The 24209-nt window shown below is 39.4% G+C and overlaps 1 protein-coding gene and 1 long non-coding RNA gene across 2 annotated transcripts; one reads left to right on the plus strand and one right to left on the minus strand.

Moving 5' to 3' along the window:
- The first annotated feature begins 243 nt into the window (after positions 1–243).
- On the plus strand, positions 244–16300 carry ZRANB2 (zinc finger RANBP2-type containing 2). The gene is made up of 10 exons (XM_039483561.1): positions 244–425; positions 1610–1662; positions 1774–1882; positions 3198–3280; positions 5452–5528; positions 6706–6843; positions 8005–8177; positions 11045–11131; positions 13677–13841; positions 14368–16300. The coding sequence occupies exons 1-10, from the start codon at positions 370–372 to the stop codon at positions 14429–14431; spliced, it is 1005 nt and encodes a 334-aa protein (XP_039339495.1). The 5' UTR covers positions 244–369; the 3' UTR covers positions 14432–16300.
- Positions 14162–24001, minus strand: LOC120369854. Its single transcript, XR_005583469.1, has 2 exons — positions 23856–24001; positions 14162–14417 (listed from the first exon to the last, which is right to left on the minus strand). It is a non-coding gene; the product is annotated as an uncharacterized LOC120369854 (long non-coding RNA).
- Positions 24002–24209: the final 208 nt, after the last annotated feature.

Here is a 24209-nt window from a genome sequence, read left to right on the forward strand (position 1 = left end):
CTCCCTCTCCGGCTCCCCCCCCTCCCCCCACAGCCCCGCCCTCCCCCACACTCTCCCTTTGCTTCCCTCCGCCACTTCTCATCCCAACCCTCAGCCCCGCCCCGCTCCCTCCGATGGGGTCCTCCGGCCCCTAGGGGGAACTCTCCGCGCCACCCCCCCTTCCCGGCCGGGCAGGGTGGCTATCCCACTGCCTGATTACAATCTGCGCCGCGCGGCCGCCCTTCGGCGCGTTTCCTGGGGCAGGGCCGGGCCCTGTGCGCGCCGACCCTGTGGCGGCTGATAGCGGGAAACAGGCGCTGCGAGGCAGCCCCGTCAGACGCAGGACCCCGGCCCTGCCGCGCCGCTTGGCTCTGGACGCGGTGGGCCAAAATGTCGACGAAGAATTTCCGAGTCAGCGATGGGGACTGGATCTGCCCGGACAAGAAGTGAGGGGGGCCCGGGAGCCCCATGGACCGGGGCGGGGGGTGCGGACCTCGGGGCGCCGTGGACGGGGAGCGGGGCCGCGTTCGGGGAGCTCAAGGTCCTCGAGTTTTCTTCCTACCGGGCACAGGAGGCGCCGTTTGCGGGGCTGTTACTTCTCCGGGGGCCAGAGGCCGCTGGGGAACGGATGGGTGGTGGGGCAGGTCCCTGCGCCTGCTCCCCTGCGGGAATCTCTACTGCCTCCGGCTGGGGCAGCGGGGCCCGAAACAGGAATAACGCCCTTTGTATCAGCGCCCTTCAGCTCAGAGGCCTCCCCGCCCGGGAGGCTCAACGACTCTGCTGGCTGCAGCCCCGGGTCACTTCGCTCCCGGGGCGGTGGCACGATGGCAGCGCTGCACCCACCACACACTGCAAAGAAAGTGAACGGGCCCTGGCCCCGCAACGTGTTCTGCGTGGGTGGCCCCAGGCCCGTGTGCTTCCTCGGGGCCCGATCGCTGTGGGTAGGGCTGGAGGGGCAGGGATGCGCCTGAGCAGAAACATTGCAGCGCCAGGACCGTAAACTGGAAAATGACATGGCTATTGCAGTACAGGGTACTTAAAAATCTTCAGGGAAACCCAACAATCCTTCAGTCTTATTTATAATTCTTCAGTTGGCTTCCAGTATGTTTGAGAAAACATTTAATAAGAAAAGTTAAATATTTACCCAGAGTGCTTTACTAAATACAAAATATTTGCCAACTTTTGCGGGATGTTTACAGTTAATGAAGGACTAGTGCTATTACTGTGAACCAGTAGAATTCTGACAAAATGAAATTTGCCAGTGGCCTGTTTGTTTGTTTGTGGGGTTTTTTTGCTGGTCTGAAATGTGTATTTGTACAACAAAAAGAAAACTAACCACCCTGTTACAAACAGCTAATTTATTTCAGAGATTAGAAAACAAAAAGTCATTGTTATAAGTTCCTTTGAGTTTTTATAGCAGTTTTATTTTAGCTACAAAAATTAAGCTACCAACATTAAAATTGTTCAAGCTGGAAAAATGTCATTATTCATTTTGCAAAACAAAGAAAACGTTATAGGATTTTTCATCTTTAAAAGATTTTCCAAATATAAATTCCTATCATCTTTATCCTCTCCCCATTTAAAAAAAAACTGTTAATTGCCCTTCATAAGAATATATTTCTTTTTTCAGGTGTGGAAATGTTAATTTTGCTAGAAGAACCAGCTGTAACAGATGTGGTCGAGGTGACTATCTTTCCAGTTTAGAGTTCTCTTCTCTCATATTCCCCCAAAAAGAATGAAATGTTCAATCTATAGGAAACTTCTTGAAAATTATTTTGTTTAATCTATTTTCAGAAAAAACAACTGAAGCCAAAATGATGAAAGCGGGAGGGACTGAAATTGGGAAGACGCTTGCTGAAAAGAGCCGTGGCCTGTTCAGTGCTAATGATTGGCAATGTAAAACGTATGTTGGTTTTGAAACTTTAATATTATTTCTGCTATAAACATTTTTAATTGACTGAAAGGTCATGTATCTTGGATATTTAACTCAGTCAGAAACAATGTAGCTTTTAGTGAGTAGGCAAGAGAAATTGGAACCTCCTTTTTTTTTTTAACACGTTTTAAAATAGGGCTTGTATGTTTTCACATTAGATTAGTTTTCATTTAGTTTTTTTCTGGACAACAAATATTTAATCAATATGAATTTAGACAGAACGGTCTTTTGATTACAGCACAGGATTGGAAGTATGTGTTCCGTTCCTGATCTGAGTGAAAAACTTCCTGTGTGACTGTAGGCAAGTTACTTCACATCACAGGTTACTGTGTGTGTGGATTTTTTAAAAAAAGAGATGGGGATGAGAGCATAAAACTTCATAGTGACTTTGTGAAGTTTCAAAAGGTGCAAAATTCAGCAAAATTATCTTTTTCCACAAACTCTGTACATGTGAATACTTGTATTGTTTGAAACTTTTATAGAAACAGACTTTTTTATGATACCCTGATTTTACGAAGCGCTTCATGTCTCCTGAGACCCTCTTAATTTTGATTTATGAATTGTCTTTGTTAATCTACATACAATTTCCAATCTCTGAATCCTGTACCTATTAGAATATTTTTCCATCTCTAGAAAATGCTAATTGAATTCTAGTTGACGTTTATTTCAAATTTCAGCTTTACAACTTGCACTTGCCCCGTGTTCCTACAGATTACATCCATGCGCTCCTATTTTTCACCTTCTAACTCTTGTCCTTTTCACACTATTTTCCAATCTTCCTCTGTTTCCTTCCATCTCTACTGTCTTTTTTAAATAAGCCAAGCACCTTTCCTCAATATATATAGAACCCTTGAAAGAAGTGACAGGTAAAAATGACTTTTGTACAGTTATGATGTGAAAGTTCCTTTTATGCCCAAATATATGCCATTTTATTACTATACTGTGATTTGGTATAGATATGTGCATGTATATGCATTTTAAGCTTGATCATAGCTGTGCCTCTCTTGGGGCTCTTCGGGCTGACTACTTGACTCATGGCTGTGATCCTTATGCTGGCAAAATTCCTATAGACTTCTCTGGGAGTTGTGTGTACATAAGTACTGCAAGAGTGGGCCCTGATCATGTTACAATTACGTATTTGTTTAGTAGTGAATTTAAACTACCGCTAATCAATATAAATTGATTTCCTTCTTTTCTGGTGCATGTTGCCTAATTCCCATGGTATTTAACTTGAAATAAAATGTTGCATTTTTACACTTACTTTCTTTTCCCTCCCTGACTAAAGTTGTGGCAATGTGAACTGGGCCAGGAGATCAGAGTGTAATATGTGTAATACTCCAAAGTATGCAAAACTGGAGGAAAGGACAGGTAAGATAAATTTGCCTTTTTAAATACTCGGTTCTCTTCATAAATTTTAGAAATCATAACATAACTTAAATCAAGTGGTCATTTTTAATATGCATAGCAATGCTACCTAGTAGTCTTCTTCTTGCATATCCCATCCTTGTAAGTCTATATATGTGCTAAGTATTACTAGTATGTAAAGTACAAGTGTGATAGTGGTTCACCTCAGGAAATCCCTAAGGTCATTCAGTTTAAACCACTTTCTTAGTTTTCATGAAGATACAGTATTAAAACAAATTCTTAAATAAATTTCCAACAGATTATGTTTAAACTCAGGAGACGTTAATTTTGAATTTCTGATATGTAGCCATAGAGTCCATCTACACTAGACTTATAAGTCAGTAGTAGGTTACAATACATTTCCAGTTTGTAGTGTAGAATGGAGCATAACTATTTCATAATCATGTCATGTTTTGAATATAATAAAGTCCCATCTGCATTACAAAATGGAACCATATTATAACTAGGTCAGGGTTGCAACCATGTTGTAACTGGAACTGATTGGATTGTAATTGTGTAGACGAGCCCAGTAGATGTTAAATGGTCAGGGAATTGATCTGTTTTAATATTCTGTCACTTCTCAAATTAGAAGCACAGAACTTAATTTATTCCTCATAGAGAAAAGTATAATTTATCAGTTTTCTATTTCTTCAACAATTCTATTTAGTCTTAAAAATAAACTAACAGTCATGTTGACTGGTTGTATATATTGAAAGTACATGTAGCACACTGCATTTTTATTACTTACAAACAACTATAAATTATAGCTGAAATTAAAGTTGAAATTTAAAATAAGTAGTTCTGAGCTCCCGGCAGATATTCAGAAATGGTGAAATATATGTTGGGGACTCTAAACAGTTGAACAAAATACATGCTGGGTTTGTGTGTTGAGAATTTTTTTGATGTGTTGCTGCCTTATAAAAAACATTCACTGTAGAAGCCATTCTTATCAGATTTGGGAAGAGAAGGATGGCTCACTAATATCTTTTTTCCTAAGGATACTTGAATGAAAGGATCTCCGCTTTAGAAGTTCATTTTTTTTTGTGTGCTAATTATTCCCCCTTTGTAGTCGTCATTCTCTTTTTTGCGGGGCTATATTTGGCTGCATTAGTGACATTTGTTGTGTCAAAATATCTGCTATGACTTCAAATGGCAAGAACAGTTATTTTGAAAATGGCACGAGCAATGAAGAATGAGGAGTTTAATGGAAGTTCAAGTTTGTTATGATAGTTGGGTATATACCATTGAAGGGGCAATTTTAATGTATTTACTAGCAATCATTTCAAATGGAATGTGATAAATAACCTTAAGGCTTCACTTTATAAAATATTTCCTGTATGCAACAAAAAGCAGTAACAAAATTGTGCTTTAAGCAGAAATGTCAACTCAGTGATATTCCCTTTTCCTTTGCTTTCCTTCTGAAATCACCCTATAAATGTGGGGTTAAACAAAACATGCAAAAAATGTTTTTGGGGTACTAGATTATCTCCCATGCCAAATTTGCCTGGCAAATCTATAGGGTGTCAGGGTGTCTGTTTCAGCTTCTTGATTCTCAGGCCCACTCTTGATCGTATTCATCTTAAAACTGCTAGCAAAGAGTATTAAATTCCACTTATGCGTTATGTGCTATAATGGATCCTACATCATGGAAGTATGGCAGTGGTGGAACAGAGCCCTCTCTGCCCTGACATGCTCTGTGGGTCAGAAGGAGAGGCAGGGTCTGGCTGCAGTTCAGATGCTTCAGCAGGGTGTTCTCCTATACAAGAGGAATTCTCTGCTGGACATTTGCAGCCTGATTATCTCTCTTTTGTGGCACTTGGCCCTTAATTAGCTAAACAGTCGCAGTGGGATGTGTTTCTTTCATTTAGCAAAGGTTACCTCAGTTTCTCAATTAGATATGTAAAAACTATTTTTGATACATTTGTGTGAGAACAGTTCAATGTCTACTTCCCTTCAGATTGCATAATATTCCTGGTATAGATTTCATGATAGCTTATACATCTAGAAACATCTTCTATTGGCTTTTAATCAGATGTAGCATAATAAAAGTATTTACCAAAGACTTTGAATTTAGTGTAATTGAACTTACACAATATAAGAGGTTATCTAGTACATTCTTATTTTACAATTTACAGGATATGGAGGAGGTTTTAATGAAAGAGAGAATGTTGAGTATATAGAACGTGAAGAATCAGATGGGGAGTATGATGAGGTAAGATTATGTATAATTATTACATTGGAGGAACATAAGTTAAAGTGAAGAGATTTGTGTTAAGAGCACATATCTGGCAGGGAAGCCTGGCTTGAGAAACTAACTCAGGGTATATCTACGCTGCAAGTACTACAGTGGACACAGCTGCAGTTATGCCATTGTAGTATAGACACTTCCTGCAGCGATGGAAGGGGGTTTTCTGTTGCTGTAGTAAATCCACCCCCTCGAGGTGCTAGGGTCAACAGAAGAATTGTTCCATTGGCCTAGCTGCCATTGATAGTGGGGTTCAAGCTTTGACCTAGCTGCAACTACCTTAAGTTGATCTAACTACATCCGTCTGTGCATGAAATTTTTCACAGCCTGAGTGATGTAGCTACATCGACCTAAGTTTTAGGCGTAGACCAACCTCAGCCACCCAGGCTCAGGGTGAGGGAAGCTAGCTGTATAAATCTTTTGAATTACGGCTCTTGCCGATTCATATGTGAAGCAGAATTGGTGTGGAATCTGGAAAGTTGTGGGGGTGAACTTCTAAAAATCAGTTAAAATTTAAATTGGTAGGAGTTAACTGTGTTTGTTTCATTAGTTTAACTACTTGCAAGATCTGCTTTAGATTTCCTATGCTATTTTCTTTAGGGTGCTCATACTGCTTCCCAACATACTGAAGTCTGTTATAAAGCAGTTTTGTAAAGCACATGCTGTTTGATTGCATCCACATTTTTGATGAATTTATCAGAATATAGACATTGTGATGTGTCTTTCATTTTAGATCTACAGTAGGTTTTTGCTGAGTACTTGTTGGTCATTCAGCTAAGATTTCATTGTAGACATTTGCCTTCTCCGTCTCCACACATAGCAATATATTTTTTTATTTGTAATTAAAGCAGGGCTTTGAAGCTGTGCTCCAGCTGTGCTCCAGCTCCAGGCAAAAATCTGCAGCTCCACTGCTCCAGAACTGCTCCGCGCTCCAGCTCTGGGCTCCTCTCCAAAGCCCTGAATTAAAGTTGTTTTTACTATTTTTCACTTTTTCCCATGAGTCTTACAAAAATCTTAGTTCGTTATAGTCTTTTCATGTTAGCTCAGAGGCGGCTGCTTGTTTAATATACTGTAATTAGTATTACTTGTGGTGGAGTGGGCGGAAACAAAGCATGTGTCACTCACATTATTTATTTGCAATTAGTTTGGTCGCAAAAAGAAAAAATACAGAGGGAAGCCAGTTGGGCCTGCATCTATCCTGAAGGAAGTAGAAGATAAGGAGTCTGAAGGGGAAGAAGAGGAGGATGAGGATGAAGATCTTTCCAAGTATAAATTGGATGAGGTAAAATAATTCTTGTTCTTTGTTACTGCTAACATACTATGTTCTTACTAAGTGAGATTGGCCTTAATTCTTAGCTGCTTGTAAATGAGTATTGTTATACAATACATAAGTTATAAGTAAGAATGATATGTTCTCCTAACCTCTGTATGCATATTGGAGTGGGATATGTGTGTATTGGAAGAATGCATGAGCTGAGGAGAGTTTGTCAGCCTGAACTCTGTATTTGTTGCTTTGAATGACTGCGGTCAGAAACTTACCACTTAAACTTACATTTATATTTTAACTTTGGGAACAGAATTAATCATTGTAAGAAATATATGTTTATATAGGCTGTCTTAATAGGTAGATCCAGTAGATTATGGTGAAAATGCACACTAACATCTTTTTGAATTACCTACTGCTGCACTATTTCTAATGTTTTCAAAATATCTAAAATAAATGTCAACATGGACTAGACATGTTCCAGATGTCTTCTGTTAAATGATGCTGGCTTTATTTTTAGCTATAAAATTGAAATAAATATCCTCCTGATCTGCAGTTTTGTTTTTAATACATAGTGATTGTTAAATATTAGTTGTTCCTTTTAGGCCATGATCATGAAAAGACTTGTGCACATATTTACTTTTACACACTGACCAACAAAATCAATGGGACTCCTCAGAGTGTAAAGTTAAGTATGTAAGGAATTTGCAGGATTGGAACCTAAGTTTGGTAATGAGATAGACTTCCTCTGCGCCTGAGAATTCTGCCAGGCATCTGCCCAAAATAAAGCTTTGTCTCATTTTTTTTAAAACAGTCACTGAACTGTAATACAAATGCTGGCATTATAATTCACTATCTAACTTTTTAATTATTTAGTCATTTTGCAGGTTTTTGAGGATCACTTTTTTTCAGTCCTATTTTATTGCTGTTTCTGAAATTATTTTTATGTAGCTATTTGATCTTTAACAAGCTGCACTCAGTGCTTGAGATTTTTTTGTTAACAAAAGAGAACTAAAAAAACGGATTTGAAAAGATTGAGCAATAAGCTCCAAATAAAGTACAGAACAAGAGCAAGTAAAAACTACTACTCCAAATGAAAATAGTCTAAAATGTAATCCTACTTTTTGCATATTTTCTTCATATTTAAGTCTCCAAACCTAACAGTCTACGTTTTTTCAGGATGAGGATGAAGAGGAGGCTGATCTCTCAAAGTATAATCTTGATGCCAGTGAGGAAGAAGATGCTAATAAGAAAAAGAAATCCAACAGGCGCAGTCGCTCTAAATCTCGATCTTCCCACTCACAATCTTCATCGCGCTCATCCTCCCACTCAAGCTCAAGGTCTAGGTCAAGGTAAACGGGTACAGGTCAAGGGTAACGCCAGGCAAAATGTCAGTATCTAACTTCTTTATTTACATCTTTTTTTCTTGATTGACTTATAGTTTCAGTTAATAATGTGACAGTTTTATATATTCAGTTTACACAGGTAGATTACATTTTTATAATGACCTTTTGTAGCTCCACAGTTTTAAAAGTGAGGGCTTCTTTTAGTTTGTCAGTTTGCTTTCAGTGAGTTAATGTTTCAGCTGTATCTGTAACAAATATGGCTTATAAAAACAGGAAAGCTTGAAAACTAATTGTAGTCCTTTTGGCTTGCTATTGAGTAGTTCCATTTAATGTTAAATAGACACTTTTTTGGAAGTACTGAGGATTGTTGGGAGAAAAGTAGACAAACTGGGAGATGGGGATAGTAAAGTGGGAGGTAATGCAATCAGAGCAGATAAAGTAGAAGGCCACTATTGGAAAATGCCTTGAAGGTGAAGATGATAAACTTGAGTTTCATGTGGTAGAAAAGGGGAAGTCAATGGAGGGATTAAGATGATTATGATGTGGTTTGAGCATCAGGCAAGGAAGATGATCTTAACTGAGTTAAAGAGTTTGCAGGGTCTACATGGGTCTCAGTGAGGCCAGATAAAAGCTCTAATTTGCACATTTAAAGAGAACACAGAAAAGCTTATTCTCAAATCAGTAGTGAACCAACCATTTAATAAACACATCATTTTATTAGTTGGTTAAAAAAATCTCTATTTCTTAAGCTCCTTAATACTAACAAATGTAAGATTAACACATAGATATCTAACTAGTAGTAGTATAGCTAAGAATTAGTTACTGTAGGAGGAAGCTTATAATTTGACCATAATAAATTGCCCAAGTTGAAACTTGGTGAATAACCTCTTGGTTTAGGAGAATTTGCACCTGCAGAAAAATCCATTAGGATGGTCTCAAGTTCTTGGAGTAAAATAAATAAATAAATATATAAAACTGCTTCTCTGTTTAAAATATCAGCTATTGTTTTGCCAGACTTTAAGGTAAGTGAGGCACACTTTGCTTTTGTCTCTGAAGTGGCCAGGATTTCAAATATGTGAAAATTAGCTTTCCTTTTTCCTTTTTGTTAGAATGTGTATATTAAATGTTTTACTTGGCCTACATGACAGCATATTGTCCCTGCACCTTCCATTCAAAACTCATTTACTAAGTGCACCGTCCTTGCCTGACTTTTTTTGAACCCTCTACTGAATTCCCCTTTTCCACTTCATAAAGTTTCTTCTGTACAGAATGCCCTCCATGAACAGATCCATAGATCACTATCCTTTCCTTGAAATGCCTCCGTAAGGCCCACATAGGCTAGAGTGCCTTCAAGAAGCTAACCAAATATTATTGGCAGAGCTGATTGGCACTTGCCAATTTGTTTATCAAAAAACACATTTTGATAGTACGTTTCATTTCTCTTCTTCCACCCTTCATCTTAGAGTCTGAGCTCTGTGAGGCAGGGACTGTGTCATCCTGTGTGAACTGCACCCACTGCATGGGAGCTACTGGAATGCAAATAAGATTATCTGTCATATTTTTAAAAAAATAGTACAAACTACAGTCAGCTCAGATGAAGGGTCAAACATAAATTCACAACCCTCAAAGTTGATGAAAAGTAGTTTAATTTATTTTGTTTCCTGGGATCTCCCAGTGTTGGGTGGAATCTTGTCACAGGTACTTCAATACATATTCGCAACGTTGGGCTGAGTCTTCATTTATGTGTGTTCAAAGGGTTTTGAGTTCTCCTTGAAGGTTTTGTTTTTGTTTTTTAGAAACCTAAATCTTATCTTGCTAGAAATAAAAGTGCAGACTATTCTTGTTCTGTATAATATGATGAAATAGAGACATTGGTAACAATATTTATTGGGAGTTATGGAATTAATTTACCAAATAGTGCCAGAAAAGATTATTAAATTTTGATTTGACATGTCTTCTCTTCAAAATAATTACAATTATACCAGACTTGTAGTACTGTACTCCTGCTTCTTGTATTTTAAGGAGACACCATCAATTTGAAAATTGCATTAGTTTAAAAACATTGTAAAGTTACAAGTAATGCCTGAGATTTCCGTAAATTAGCAAAAAAATTTACTCTTGTGTGTGCACTGTGCCTTTTATACAGAGGAAACAATGAGACTGATTATAGGCAGTTTCACACTTGCTAAAAAGAGCCTTCTAAATATCAACAAGTGAATAACAAATCTTGACACTTTTTAAAGAATTTGTTTAAGAAATGTTCATGATAGTGTATTTGGAGTACTATATCAGACACTAGGACTCCTAATTTAATACACTTCTAAAAATCCAAGCTGATGGTGTCCCATTAAGGTGCAAATTACAAGGTTTGGTTTGGATTCATGAAATAGTTAAAGGGTAAGCAATCATTTTATTAACTTTACCGAATAACTGCTACCCTACTTACTTTGTCTGTTTTCACAATTTAATTAATAGTTCTAATGACAACTTTCAATATCTTAATAGGATGCCATTAATAAAAACCTTAACTTTATGCCATTCCTTATATATTGGAAATTCTAACTAGAATTATCCATCAGCAGTTGAAAGTAAATAAATAACTCCAATGTACAATCTGGCAAAACTTTTAAAGACCAAATAAAATCTTTCATGAATCCGGGCCCAAGTACTTTAATGTATGATAAAGAGCTGCATCTGCATATTGTTAAAAACAAATTATGAAAGAAAATGAATATTAATTTTTTAAGTTTCAAATATTAAGAACTAGTATTTCAGATGCTAGTATGCATTGATCAAAATTCTAGATGTAATTTTACAATAATCATATCTCAAGGCTGTTTAAGTATTGGAAAAAATCCTCTATGTTGTTTCAGGTCCCATTCAAGAAGCTCTTCGAGTTCCAGATCAAGATCTCGTTCCACTTCCAGAGAACATTCTAGATCTCGTGGGTCGAAATCAAGGTGAATGAGGTAGTTTTCTCCCTGCTTTGCAGAGAGAAATTAAAAGGGTAGCAGAACTGATAGTTTTTTAGAGAAACAAACAAGCAATTTCGACTTAACTCATTTTCAGCATGGAAGTCAATTGTTCCCTGGTCCAGTGTTCCAAGGAGTTACCACTATTAAATGAAATAATTATTCTTGAAAATGCAAGATTGTTTTTTTTTATGAGAATATTTTTAAAAGTCTGGTCTAAAGCAAGCAAGTGAATAATCCGGTGTCTGCAATATGTCAAAGAGAATCTGAATGCATATTTTTCCTTAAAATAATTCTTGCAACTTTATTTACTGTTTCCTCTGGCAATTAAGTGTGAAATATTAGAAGATGTGCTATACTCTTATTTTGTATATGTTGGTAACGTATGTGAACATCCATTAGACAAAACTGTTGAAACTTTTTTGTAAACGTAGGGGAAATATGTGAAATCACTGATCAATTACTCACGTAAGTAACCCACTGAAGTCTGAGATTACTCACATGTGGTCAAGGCAAGCAAGACTTGGTCCAGATTTTCTGGATATACTCATGAAAGATGATTTAGCTGGTCGTTTTGTATAGCAATTATTAACTGTGCAAAGTAGCCAAAGCTAGCAAGTAGTCCTTGTGATGAGTTCACTGAGGTTTCCTGTTGACAGACGTTTTTGCAGTAGAATGCAAATTCACCTCTTTTTTTCCATTCCTGGAGAGGGCCCCTATGGTGTGAAACAAGTAGGGCAGGGCATCTAAAAATAGTTTTGCATCCCTTGTGTAGCACAAACCTCTTGAGTATCCTCATTTAAGGGGTGGAGTATAAGCAGGGGTTCCATTATCTCCTAAAGAGAAAACCGTGGAAGTGCTCCATGCAGCCTCTGTGGGATGTCTACATAGCACACTCCTTATGGCAGCATGTGGACTCCCCTCCCCACCTCTGACCACAGTAAAATAGTATAGATAGTGAACGCTTGGATAAATAACTATACATCTGACACTCATGGTATATACTCTACACAGCTCTCTACACACCTGAGCAGTGCCTCCCTGTCTACGTTGTTATTTTTAGCAGTGTAGTGTAGGGAAAGGCTCTGCTGCTGGAGCTTTCCTCCCCAGCTGGGGAAGACTCCCAACAGTGGACAGAGAGGCTCCAGGAACTCCCTGTAGTAGGGGAAAGGCTCCAGCAGCATGGAGCTGCTGGAGCTTTGCCCCACCACAGGGAAAGACTTTGGGAGGAGGGAAAGGTTCTGGCAGGGGGAAGGCAGTGGGGAAAGGTTCCCACTGCCACCCCCATGCCAGAGCCTTTCATTGCCCCATGTAGCTACATACTGCAGTATGGATGCATCCTGCTTTTCACAGTGGCATGGAGCTGCACTTACCCTACATGCTGCAGCCAGTGGTGTGCAGCGTGGATGTATCTTATGAAACAGTTCTTTAGCTGCTCTGAGGGAAGGATTACTCCTCATTTCACCCTCCATGTGCCCAATGTCCATATTAGCTATATTTGTCCTGGGCATTAGTTGGAATTTTAGCCTAGTGAGAATTGCAACTGGTATAAAATTAAGTAATAAAAGACAAAGCAAATTATTATTTGACATCCCATTGATACTGAAGCAACAAGTTCAGAACAAGTTATTTTTAGGATACAAAATTGGTTTAAAAATGGATTTCAGACCTGTCTGTTAAATTGCTTAACTTTTGTGAGTGCTTTATTATTTACAGTGAAGATTGTGAAACATTTCTGCAGGTTTGATATCTGAAAAAAGTACTGTCACCAAATCCTCTTTGTCTGGTGGGTTTAACATTGGGCTTGGAAATAGAATTTAGGACCTCCTAACTTCATCACCTTTTCAATCCACAAATAATGATTTTTTTTCATGAGAAAGTAGCTGATTTTTGTGAACATAGATGACAAAATGCCATGCAAGATATTTTGCTAACATTTTTAATTTATTAAAATTGCTTCAGTTTAGCAGAAGTCTTGCAAACTCAAATAGGCGAATTTGGGTGGGAGGAATGGCCATTTTTTGAGATTTCTTCCAATTTTAGTAATTTTTTTAGGCAGTTTATTTTTGAAGTATCCTTGGTTTAATGATCCACAATGGAATATGTCTCTCTACTGGTAAAGTGAAACATGATTTTAAATAGCTTATGTTAAATCTGTAGTTCTCACTTTATGGACTGTATTACTTAGCACGAGTATAGTCGTCTTGTAGGCCGTCTCTCATCCCAGTCTCCTTCAGTATGTTTAACAAAAAAGCTTAATTGTTGAGAACACTGGGAAAAGGCTCCCAAACCACTGGTCCACAATACCATATTTCAAAAGCATTACTTTAAAAATAAGGTTTTTTTATTGTTAAGGTAGAAGTTCTTATTGACTCTTAACTAAGAAGTAAGTATTAAAATATCCACAAATACATTTTGTAAAATGTTGTGGCAAATCTTGTATTGAATGTTCTTTGATCTGAACTCTGTAGTAGACTTTTGCTGTCTTCTTTGTATTACGCACAAATTAAATCAAATTTATTTCTTAATAAAGATCCAGCTCCAGGTCCCACAGGGGGTCTTCAACCCCAAGAAAAAGATCTTACTCAAGCTCTCGTTCATCATCTTCCCCTGAGAGAGGCAAGAAGCGGAGTCGCTCTAGATCTTCTTCGCCCGGTGATCGCAAAAAAAGACGTTCGAGATCACGGTCACCCGAAAGGTTTGGGTTTATGTAGAATAAGAATGGGTGCATTTAAAATGTGTGTAATACACTCTGTGAAGAAATGAAATGAACTGGGAAAGGATTGATTTTTATCAGTTATTCATTTTGGTATTTAAAAATAGGTTTCCTGCCCTCCCTCTCCCAATTACCATGCTGCTTTTTAAAACCATCAAAAAAAATCTTTCTTTGCAAAATCTCCTGTTAAGAGCATGTTCCATAGAAAAAGACCTAGATAACCATTGTTTCGGTGTTTGAAGGGGCTAATGTACTCCATTGCTTGATTAACTTTCATAAATGAATACTGTGACATCAAGGAATTGTAAATTTAATATGAAGTGTGGTAAATTTAATACTAAAAAGTGTAATACGTTAGTGAGCCTAAACAGAAGGTTTCAGATTATTTATATGTTCAGTTTATATATAACCCCATCAAATAAATTAGTCTTCTAACTATTGTAGGTGTGAGTGATACAATTAATTTGAACTTATTTCTTTGCATGTTTTCTCTGTTTGTATCTTACAGACGCCGCAGGTCGTCATCTGGATCTTCCCATTCTGGTTCCCGTACAAGTTCTAAAAAGAAATAATGTATTAAAGTTCACATTTAAAAAAAAAAAAAAATCCAGTCCAGTGCATGAGGCATATTTTTAAGAAGTTGGTGTCTTATTTGGTCAGAAGTGCTAAATCTGCTAGTAGAAGTGCATGTTTGTCCTTGCTTTCTGGGAAGCTTTGTTCATTCATTAAACAAAAAGTAAGGTAGCATTTTAAGCCATAAATTTCCCAAAGTAGATGTGTACTTTTCATTATTCCATTTATCTCCTCAGATGTTGCATATTTGTATTGTTAAACAATGTATAATTGGGCCCATGTATTTTAGTACTACCACATGGTTGGTTTGTTTTTTAATTTTTAGGGCTCCAACCCATTACATTATTTACCATTCCCTGAGCTGTGAATGGAGACAGGTTGATCTGCTTAGTCCCACCCTCCAAAAGAGAGCTGCCTGCACATAACAGCTCCTGAGCTTCTTTGATGCACTTTTGCTAGGACCAGAGGAAATTACTACAATTCTAAGGCTAAAGTATCCCATAGGGGGAGGTTTTAGGCTAGGCTTCCAATTCTTCTGTATTTAAACAAAAGTTGTGATGAATGGCAGTTCTCTCACCCACATTTAGTGCAGACGTCTGATTCCTGCAACCAATATTAGGTTCTGTAATGGGTGAGTGAGACTTCCACTCTCCCAGCTTGAAGGCTTTTGGGATCATTAAGCACTCTCTTCTCCATAGCTGAGGTCTGTCTCAAAGCTGTAAGTCTCTATGGAGATTTAGCCTATTTGATCCTGCCAAGGAAAAGCTTGTTTTCTGCAGTAGGTTGCTGGGTGCAATTTAATTTCCATGTGTATGAAGTCTGTGATCCTCTCTTAGAAAGGGGACAGTCTTGTATGGACTTATAATGCTGAAATCAACATTATGGAGCTACTTTTGAAGTGATGGGGGACTTTATGAAACTAGTTTCTTTGGAGTTACGGTACAGGGTTGAAGCCTCTGCAAGCCACCAGTCAAAGATTAATTTGGGCTGGAGAGAGAGTTTTTTCCACAGTAAATTATACTTGTGGTAGATAAACTGCATAAGAAGTTCTCCCTGAAATACAGATAAATCTTTGCTTCTAAATAAATGTGATCAAAGATCATCACTGTTCCCCTAAACATTATAAAATTTATGGCTTAAAATGCTTTATGAAATTTGTTTTACTAGCAATATCACATTAAAGCCTGGTCACTCTTGAGCTCCGTTTAGTTAAGAAAGATTTGTGTTAACGGTTATCTTCAGTGGCATCACAAGGTAAGTATGTTAAGGGAAAATAATGTTTTTTAAAACAAAAAAGCAATATATCTGTAATTATTTGAGTAGTAAAACTTTCAACATCTTTGATAGTTGCTTTTGTAAAATGAACTTCACAAGACAAACGGAGCAAAATTACATTCTGCTTTTCTTTTTTTTTTTAAATGACTTTTTAAGTTCCCTTTGGACTGATTTGACAGAGCAAAATGTTTTTGTTGTAGAAATATTTTGATAATCTTTTTGCAGAAAAAATTGCCCTGCAACAACTTCTTTATCACTTTCTTTTATATCTGATTTCCTTGCTAAATGTAGTTTAGATTGCACAAGAACAGTTAGTCTTTTTTAACTGTGCCTCTGACTTCAGGAAAGTCTACCTACTAAATTGTAAAAATTAGATCTATTAGAAGCTATATGTTACCTTTTGGTTTATTCTTGTGCTTTGTATTAAAATTGTTGCTGTACTTAGATAAAAGTTTTTAAATTTTAGCAAATGGTAGACTACAGATAACTGAGGAAAATTATGGTTTCATTTGGCTTAGATAAAATGTACTAGGTCATTTAATGACGAAATGATTCTGCAGACAAATGTAAATAAAGCCTGTGAGTCAATTATACAATGAGTGTTTCTGTTTAGACATGTAGAACAAATCTTTCTATCTGCTGGCTCTCTTTAAACTTTCCGCAATGCTAAGCCTTTTTATTCTGTTTAAAATATCTGTGATGTAAGAAGAACTAGCAACTTAAAGGCAAAAGCAGTTAATCCAGCCCCAGCATGTCTCGTAAAATACAAGCAATATCCATTCTTATTGAATAACTGAATCAAAAAACCACTGGGCAATAGATCAGAATCAGGCCCGCTTTGTGTAAAACAGATTAGTCTTAGGGCTTGTTTCAGGAAAAAGAAATCAACTTCTGTAGCCTAATGTTGTAATTTGACTACAGTAAAATATTGTCCCATGGCCTTCTGCTTGGCCTTGCATACTTCCTAAGTAAAGACCTTTATATTTGGATTACACATACCAGCTATACAGTAAATGTTGGAGTTTCTACAGACCTCTTTTAAACCTGGAAAACTTATATTAGCCCAGATGAAGGGAAACTGCTCTGGTTAGGAATAAAAGAAATGTCTTCATGGAAATGCATGTACTGTCTTTCAAAAACATAAAGTAAAACTGAATAAAAACAGACCATACTAGTTTCATTATCCAAATAGAGCGAAAATGGAAAATGCAAACCATGAATGTAAAAGATGAAGAGTAACTGATTTTTTTTTTAAAAGGTCAGCTGAATTGCCTTTTAAATAAATAGTCGGGAGAGAAGAGTATGGGTTGAAATCCTAAATCATTAACAGAATGCATATGTAGCCTTCAAATTGCAAAGTAGTACATTTTAAAAGTAAACAGATTTACTTGCCCCAGACCTAAATTCAGTGATTTGTTTCTTCTGCAAGAGGTGAGGGTGACAAAAGATCAAGGAATTGCTTATGTTAAGTATGTCTTTATCTTTCAGGAAAAATATAAAAACTTAAGTCATTCAACTTAAATAATTAGCATTATACTAACTTGGAGCAGGCAGGATTAGCATGAGTATGTCTAATAATTTGGGACAACTTTCCATCCCTGCACTGTGCGTGAAACTTAAACCAAATAAACATGTTTTTTTACATTTTGAGGTAAATAGCCATGCTATTACAGACATGTCCTCTGTGGATCAGGCACAGAGGATGCCATGTAATATACACTGACCACGGGGTTATACTTATGCATGTTTATGTCATGGGAGGAATATGTGAAATATGTAATAATATATGCAAAACTACTGAAAAGGGGTTTTATTTCATTTTTAAACTCATATTGCACCTATTGCTGTGGAGAAATTTTACCATGTAAAGGGAAAGTGCTGAATGCAAACTTATGAAATGGTACGTGTTACATTTTGTAAAACACTTCAATTTCCTGTTGATCTAGGAAGTGGTATGTCTTCTCATAGTCCTACTATCATAGTCCTACTGAGCACAGCAAGCCACCGGCCCGTCCCCTGGAGCCCTGCTGCCGCGTATGCAGCACTCTGGGGGCCGGGGCTCCACAGGGAGGCAGACACTCTCCCCACTCATCCGGAGCCCTGTTGCCGCGCACGCAGCGCTCTGGGGGGCGGGGCTGTAGGGTCCCACGGGGCAGCGTATCTGGCTCTGCTTGTAGCCTCATGGTAAGGGGGCCGGGGTGGGTTGGATAAGGGGTGGGGGAAGTCAGGGGACAGGGAGCAGGGTGGGTTGGATAGGGAGTGGGATGCCGGGATGGTGGTGGTGGCTAGGGGTGGGGATCTCTGGAGGGGGCAGTCAGGGAGCAGGGGGTGGATGGGGCAATGGGAGTCCCAGGGTCTGTCAGGGTGGGGTGTGGATAGGGGTCAGGGCAGTCGGGGGACAGGGAGCAAGGAGGGTCCTGGGGAGCAGTTAGGGTGGGGGGTCTCTGGAGGGGGTGGTCAGGGGACAAGAAGCTGGGGGGGGGTTAGATAAGTCAGGAGTTCTGGGGGTCCTGTCTGGGGGCGGGGGGTGTGGATAAGGGTTGGGGCAGTCGGGACAGATAGGGTCCTAGGGGGGCAGTCAGGGGACAAGGGGCAGGGAGACTTAGATAGGGGATGACTGGGAGGTAGTTAGGGGCAGGGGTCCCAGGAGGGGGTAGTCAGAGGACAAGGAGCGGGGGGCTTGGGGATTCTGAAGGGGGCAGTCACCCAGCCCTCTGCCCTGAGCCCTGACACCGCCGCGCCCCCCCCCCCTCCACACACACACACAGCCCTCTGCCCTGGGCCCTGTACCTCCCTCATACATACCCAGCCCTCTGCTTGACTCCTTCACCCCACACCCCCCATGACCCCAGCCCTGACTTTGGCACCCCCAGACATACCCAGCCCCCCCTTCCCTGACATCTGCACCCCCCTCACATGCCCCCAGCTCTCTGCCCTGACTCTTGCACCACACCATCCAGCCCCCCCACACACTCCATGCACCCGCCACATCCCCCACCCTGAGCACCAAGCGGGGGCTCCTGCACACCCCCTCACACACACACGTTCCCACCTGCACCCCTCTCATCAAATGGGAGCTGTCCAGGTAAGTGCCCCACACACAAACCGCCTGCCACAACCCTGAGCCCCCTCCCTCATTCTAGCTCCTGGCGAGACCCTTCACCCTCAGCTATGTGCTCAGTGCACTCCCACCCTCAGCTCAGTGCAGAGAGAGGAAGAGAATGGGCCGGAACCAGGGAGAAGGTAGGTCCAGCAGCCAGAACCCCAGACCGCAGGGGTTGTGGGCAGGGCTGGGACCCCAGCCTGGCAGCGGGCTGAGCGGGTCCGGCAGCCGGGATCCCAGCTGGTAGGAGCCGGCAGATTGAACCTCTGAGCGGCAGGGGTTCCATCTGCCGGCTATTTTGGAGAACTTATGATATCACAGAGGCCGAGCAAGTACAACCTGATTGAGGAAAGAAGTGGTTTTTACCTGGATTATTTTCAACTATTAGGTATTAAAAACCATTTAACTCAAATGCCTTCTAAACAGTGAGAGCACGATTTTAAGAGACAGAGACAAGGGAGTCAAGTATCAGAGGGGTAGCCGTGTTAGTCTGGTTCTGTAGAAGCAGCAAAGAATCCTGTGGCACCTTATAGACTAACAGACGTTTTGCAGCATGAGCTTTCGTGGGTGAATACCGGATGCTTGCATCCGAAGAAGTGGGTATTCACCCACGAAAGCTCATGCTGCAAAACGTCTGTTAGTCTATAAGGTGCCACAGGATTCTTTGCTGCTTCTACAGAGACAAGGGAGTTTCAAATCCTCATCTCTAGTTCTTCCACCAGAAACCTCCAGCAAAATAAGAAGAAAAAAAAAAAACAATACTTGAGACTCTTGATAATGTACAAAATGAAGAATTAAAATAAAACCACATTTACAAGATACAAGCCCATCCCTCCCTCCCCTTTAGATTACCTTAAACAACGGTTGACAGAGAATTCTTGTAGCTTCCTAGCTGAATTTGGGCAAAAATCCTAGCTTGGTATAATGTTCTAAAGATTTTTCTAAGCCCTGCCTAGCAATCCCTTAACACATGCAATTTGTAACCATTCTCTTGTTTTGGGTCTTCAGAATTAGTGCAGGGCCTTATTCTTGAGAACAAAAGAGTGGACTCAACATTGCTCTTCTAGCAACAGTGTGCTAGTGCTTGAGAAAGCAGACAGAACGTTCTCTCTGATACATTTTTAACAATGTATATATGTTAATTTGGTTGTGAAACACCTATGAATATTAACATGAAATGTGAGGTCCAACCCAGGGCATCTCTAATGTCTTGTTACTAAACTGAAGAGGACAGGTTGTATCCTGTATCACCCTGTAATTTGGATGCATTCACCCATCCGGTACTTTCTAGTTTTTGGGTTTTTTTGTAATGTTCCATTTATTGATTGATTGGACACTGCTACATCAAGGGTACTAGGATTAGCCAAAGGAAAGTAACTGAGAATAGCAAAATAGCTGGTGTGGGGTGAGGGAGATTGCAGGTATATAGGAGTGTTGGCATATTAGAGCAGATCTGACATAAGTGTAGCAGTCTGGGAGAAAAGAGCCTTGCAACTGATAGTGGCAGCAGAGTATCTCAGGAACTGGCAGTGGGGCACAGATCTTTGTGCCTGTCAATAACAGTATGAATCTAACCTAGGTCAGGAGAAAGTGGAAGTAATTGACATCTGATGGTTGGTTGACCTATGAGAGATGAGTTAGATATCAGGGTTCAATTGCTAAGGGGTAAGCATCCCTATCTGAAAACTACCATGTTAGTAACCAGGCTTGCTGGTGGTCTCAGTACAGTGGCAAGGGTCTAAACGGGCAAGGAGGCTAAATACAACCCTTGGAGGATGGAGAAATTTACACACAGGGCTGCAATCTCTGTGGGGCCGGTCTCCACCTTTTTTTTGTGAGCCTTAAAGTCACCCAAGAAAAAAAACAAGAAAAGACCAAGGCAATTTCTACCTATTGCATTATGTAATTAATCATGTGCCAGGGTTCAATAAATACAGAAATCTTGTTCACATTCTCACGACTAGAACTGTTGAGTCAAATCTCCAACACCCATTAAGATCTGTGAAGATATTTCAGTGTAAGCCCCCAGATGGACACTCTTATTTCAGTAAGTTTCCAAGGGTAGACAAGCCCTAACACTTGAGCTTTACAGTGATTGGATTAGCAACACAGAGTATCTGTGTCCCCATTATGTTACCAGTTCAAACAGCAGCACTTGAGCTTCCACCCAAACCCATGACAGGCCAGCTAAGGTTGAAAGCACCTCTATTCCAGCTAGAGTAGACATTTGTGTGTGCATGGAAGCCAATGTGGGGGCAACGCTTAAGTTATACCTTAAGTTAATGCTGCACTGAACACAAGCTCACATTCAAAAAGGCCTGCCTACATGTGTGGAATCTGTTACTGCTTGCCAACTTTTTTGTTCTCCTGTGGATCTGGAATCCTACCTCCATGCAAATACTTTTATTCTTATACTGTCATCCAGAAAAAGCAAATAATATATAAAGACAACCTTAATTTTATCTGTACAAGGGATAAAATCTCCACGAGACTTGATATTCTAACTACAATTGTTAGATTCAGATTGATTGATGTGCATAAAATAGCCATTCCACTAAAAATAAAGGCAGCGCTGAATCCCCATATACATATCAGCTGGCACCTTTCATGAAAAAAGCTGATTTAAATAGTCCCTGAAATACTGTTTGAGTGTGAAAAATACGAAGTTATTAACACAACACATCACTGGATGGTGCTGTTGTTTGAGACAAATGCAATTCCCTGTATTCCTTTGGCAACAAGGTAAAATAAAAAAGCAGTCCGCAGGAATGAGCTTGCAGCGGGTGAGGGTTTGGGAAAGGAAATGGGGGTCATTACTATGGCCTCTCATGCACATTTGCTGCCATATTTATGCAGGACAGTAGGACTTGCTGTATGACTGCAAATATCTAACACAATGGCATACACCATGGAATGCTCTATACCAAAAAGTTTGGCCAAATAGCAGCACTCAGTGCTGATCACCACCACCATCACTCTTCCCTTTCATTCTGATGGCAATTCTAGGGACCACAGGGATTGTTCTGCAAGTGGGTGAGTTGAGCTAATTTCGTGTTATCTATTTAGGCTGTTTTCCATCTTTTGTACTTATCAACTACAACAATGAAAATAAGTTGATTTCAGCCTCTTTCTCACACCTTAGATCAAGAAGAGGACTGGGAAACAGGAGATACCTGTTGTGTTAGTAATCCTGTTGCTGTAACCCATGTGTTTGTGATCTTGAGCAAGTTCCCTGACCTCTCTGAACTCAGTTTAGTCACTTGTAAAAGGGAGATAATACAAGAGAGGCCAGGTGGTCCAGTGGTTAGGGCACAAGCTAAGCCTTAGGACACCTAGGTACAAGTCCCAGCTCTACTACAGACTTTCCTATGTGACCTTGGACCAGTCACTTAGGCCCAGCTCCTCAAAGGTAGTTAGGCTCCTAATTTCCATTGAAAACCATGGGAGTTAGGAGCCTAAATACCTTTGAGATTTGGGTCTTGGCCTTAGTCTCTCTGGGCCACAATACCCCATCTGTACATGAGAAGAATAGCTCTGCCCTACCTCACACAGATGGTGAGGGGGATGAACACCAAAAATGGTGAGACACTCAGGTACTGTAGTTACTGGGGGCCATATAAATTAGATAGATACTCTCACATGGGTGCAGTGAGATGTATGTAATTAGGCTGAGCTTTTCAAAGCTGCATAATGATATGGATGTCCAATTTTAATTGACATTTAATTTTAATGTGAATTGGGTGTCCAAACCCATTAGGGAGCTTTAAAAAACTTCAGATGTAATGTTTGTAAAGCCTATTTGAGATTGTTGGATGCAGGTGTATTAGAACTGGTTGTGTTATCTTCAGTTCCACTTTCTGATTCTCAGTCACTAGTAGAAGTGAAATGTTTGTGTTACAAACATGTTAGTTGCATTCAACATTTTTTCATGAAAATATCTCTGTTAAATTTGGAAAAACAAGGAGGAGTACTTGTGGCACCTTAGAAACTAACACATTGTTTTGCTGATACAGACTAACACAGCTACCACTCTGAAACCTGTTAAATTTGGGTTTGTTTGTTTTTTGTTTGTTTTGTTTTTTTAATGAAACCTGAATTTATCTCTTTGAATGACAAAGTATTATCTGCCAGAGGATACCTGAACTTAGCAATTATGTCCCCTAAGATGGCAGTCTAAACCTGTAAGATGGACCCTGCTGGCAAGTTTTTATATATACAAAAGTGAAAAACTAATCAAACTTCCCTAAAATGGGAGAATAAATACGGTACCTTAATCTCACTCTGTATGACTACTTTCCCCCTAGATTTATTATCCATCTATTCAAAATTGTCACACCTGAATAAAATAATAAACTCCAGTAACAAAAAAATATCCTGCAATGTTAGTTACTTATAACTAAGACTTCCACTGTTTGGCTAAAATGGATTTTTACCCGATGAAATGATAAAGTGGCCTCAAAGGCAGGGGAGGGGGAATGAAGTTCCCCCACTAAAAAAATGTTTTCCTCTACTACCACATTTTAAAGACTACGCCACATCCTGTTTGTTCTATTCCTCCTTAATCTGATATGAATGGAATCAGGAGCAGCATGAATATTATGAATTAATATCTAGCACATTTTTTATTTCTAAAGAGAAAGATGATGGCTCATTTTGTTTCTCACTTACCAAAACAACTCCAATCGTCTATTATATACTGATGCTTGATGCTAATGACAACAATTGGTATTTATGCTCTAGTAACACTCATGGATACAGGTGATGTTTGTATCAGACGCTATTGTACTGGATAAAAGAAATTAAGGGCTGGAATCAGGGAAATCTGTACATAAGGAAGGATTCTATAAGTAAGGATAGCTCCATATGAAGAAGAGAAAACAGCTGTGGTGTGAATTTAAGCTGAAGACAAGCAGCAAGGGTAGAATAAAAAGCACCTAACAATTTTAATTAATATTAAATATTTAACTGACTAATGAATATTAAGGATTTTTTTTAAAAAAGTGATTTCATCTCCTGAAAACAATGTAAAGGTGTAGATTCCATACCAGTATAGCTGATTTTCAACGTGAAAAAGCAGTAGAAAAGCGCAATCAAACCAGATAATTCCAGGGAGGATAACGCATCCTTTTCACTTCCTTTTATTCTTATAATCACCGTCATATTGCCAGGTCTGTACAGGCACTTGTAAATAAAGTTTGACTTTATTTACAAGTGTTTAAGGGTTAAGAGTTGGGTTCTCGCTTTGATGGCACAGAAATAAGGCATGGAGATAGACAATTTTTTACAATCATGCTGTAGCTAGATATTGTTTAACACAGCAGCGCAGCTGTCTGAATGGGTTTTGTGTCCGTGTTCATTTCGAGCTAGATGGCGCTAATCGCCCTGTACACGTCTAGGTA

This window comes from Mauremys reevesii, linkage group 8 (genome assembly GCF_016161935.1).
Source record: "Mauremys reevesii isolate NIE-2019 linkage group 8, ASM1616193v1, whole genome shotgun sequence".
Taxonomy (NCBI): Eukaryota; Metazoa; Chordata; order Testudines; family Geoemydidae; genus Mauremys; species Mauremys reevesii.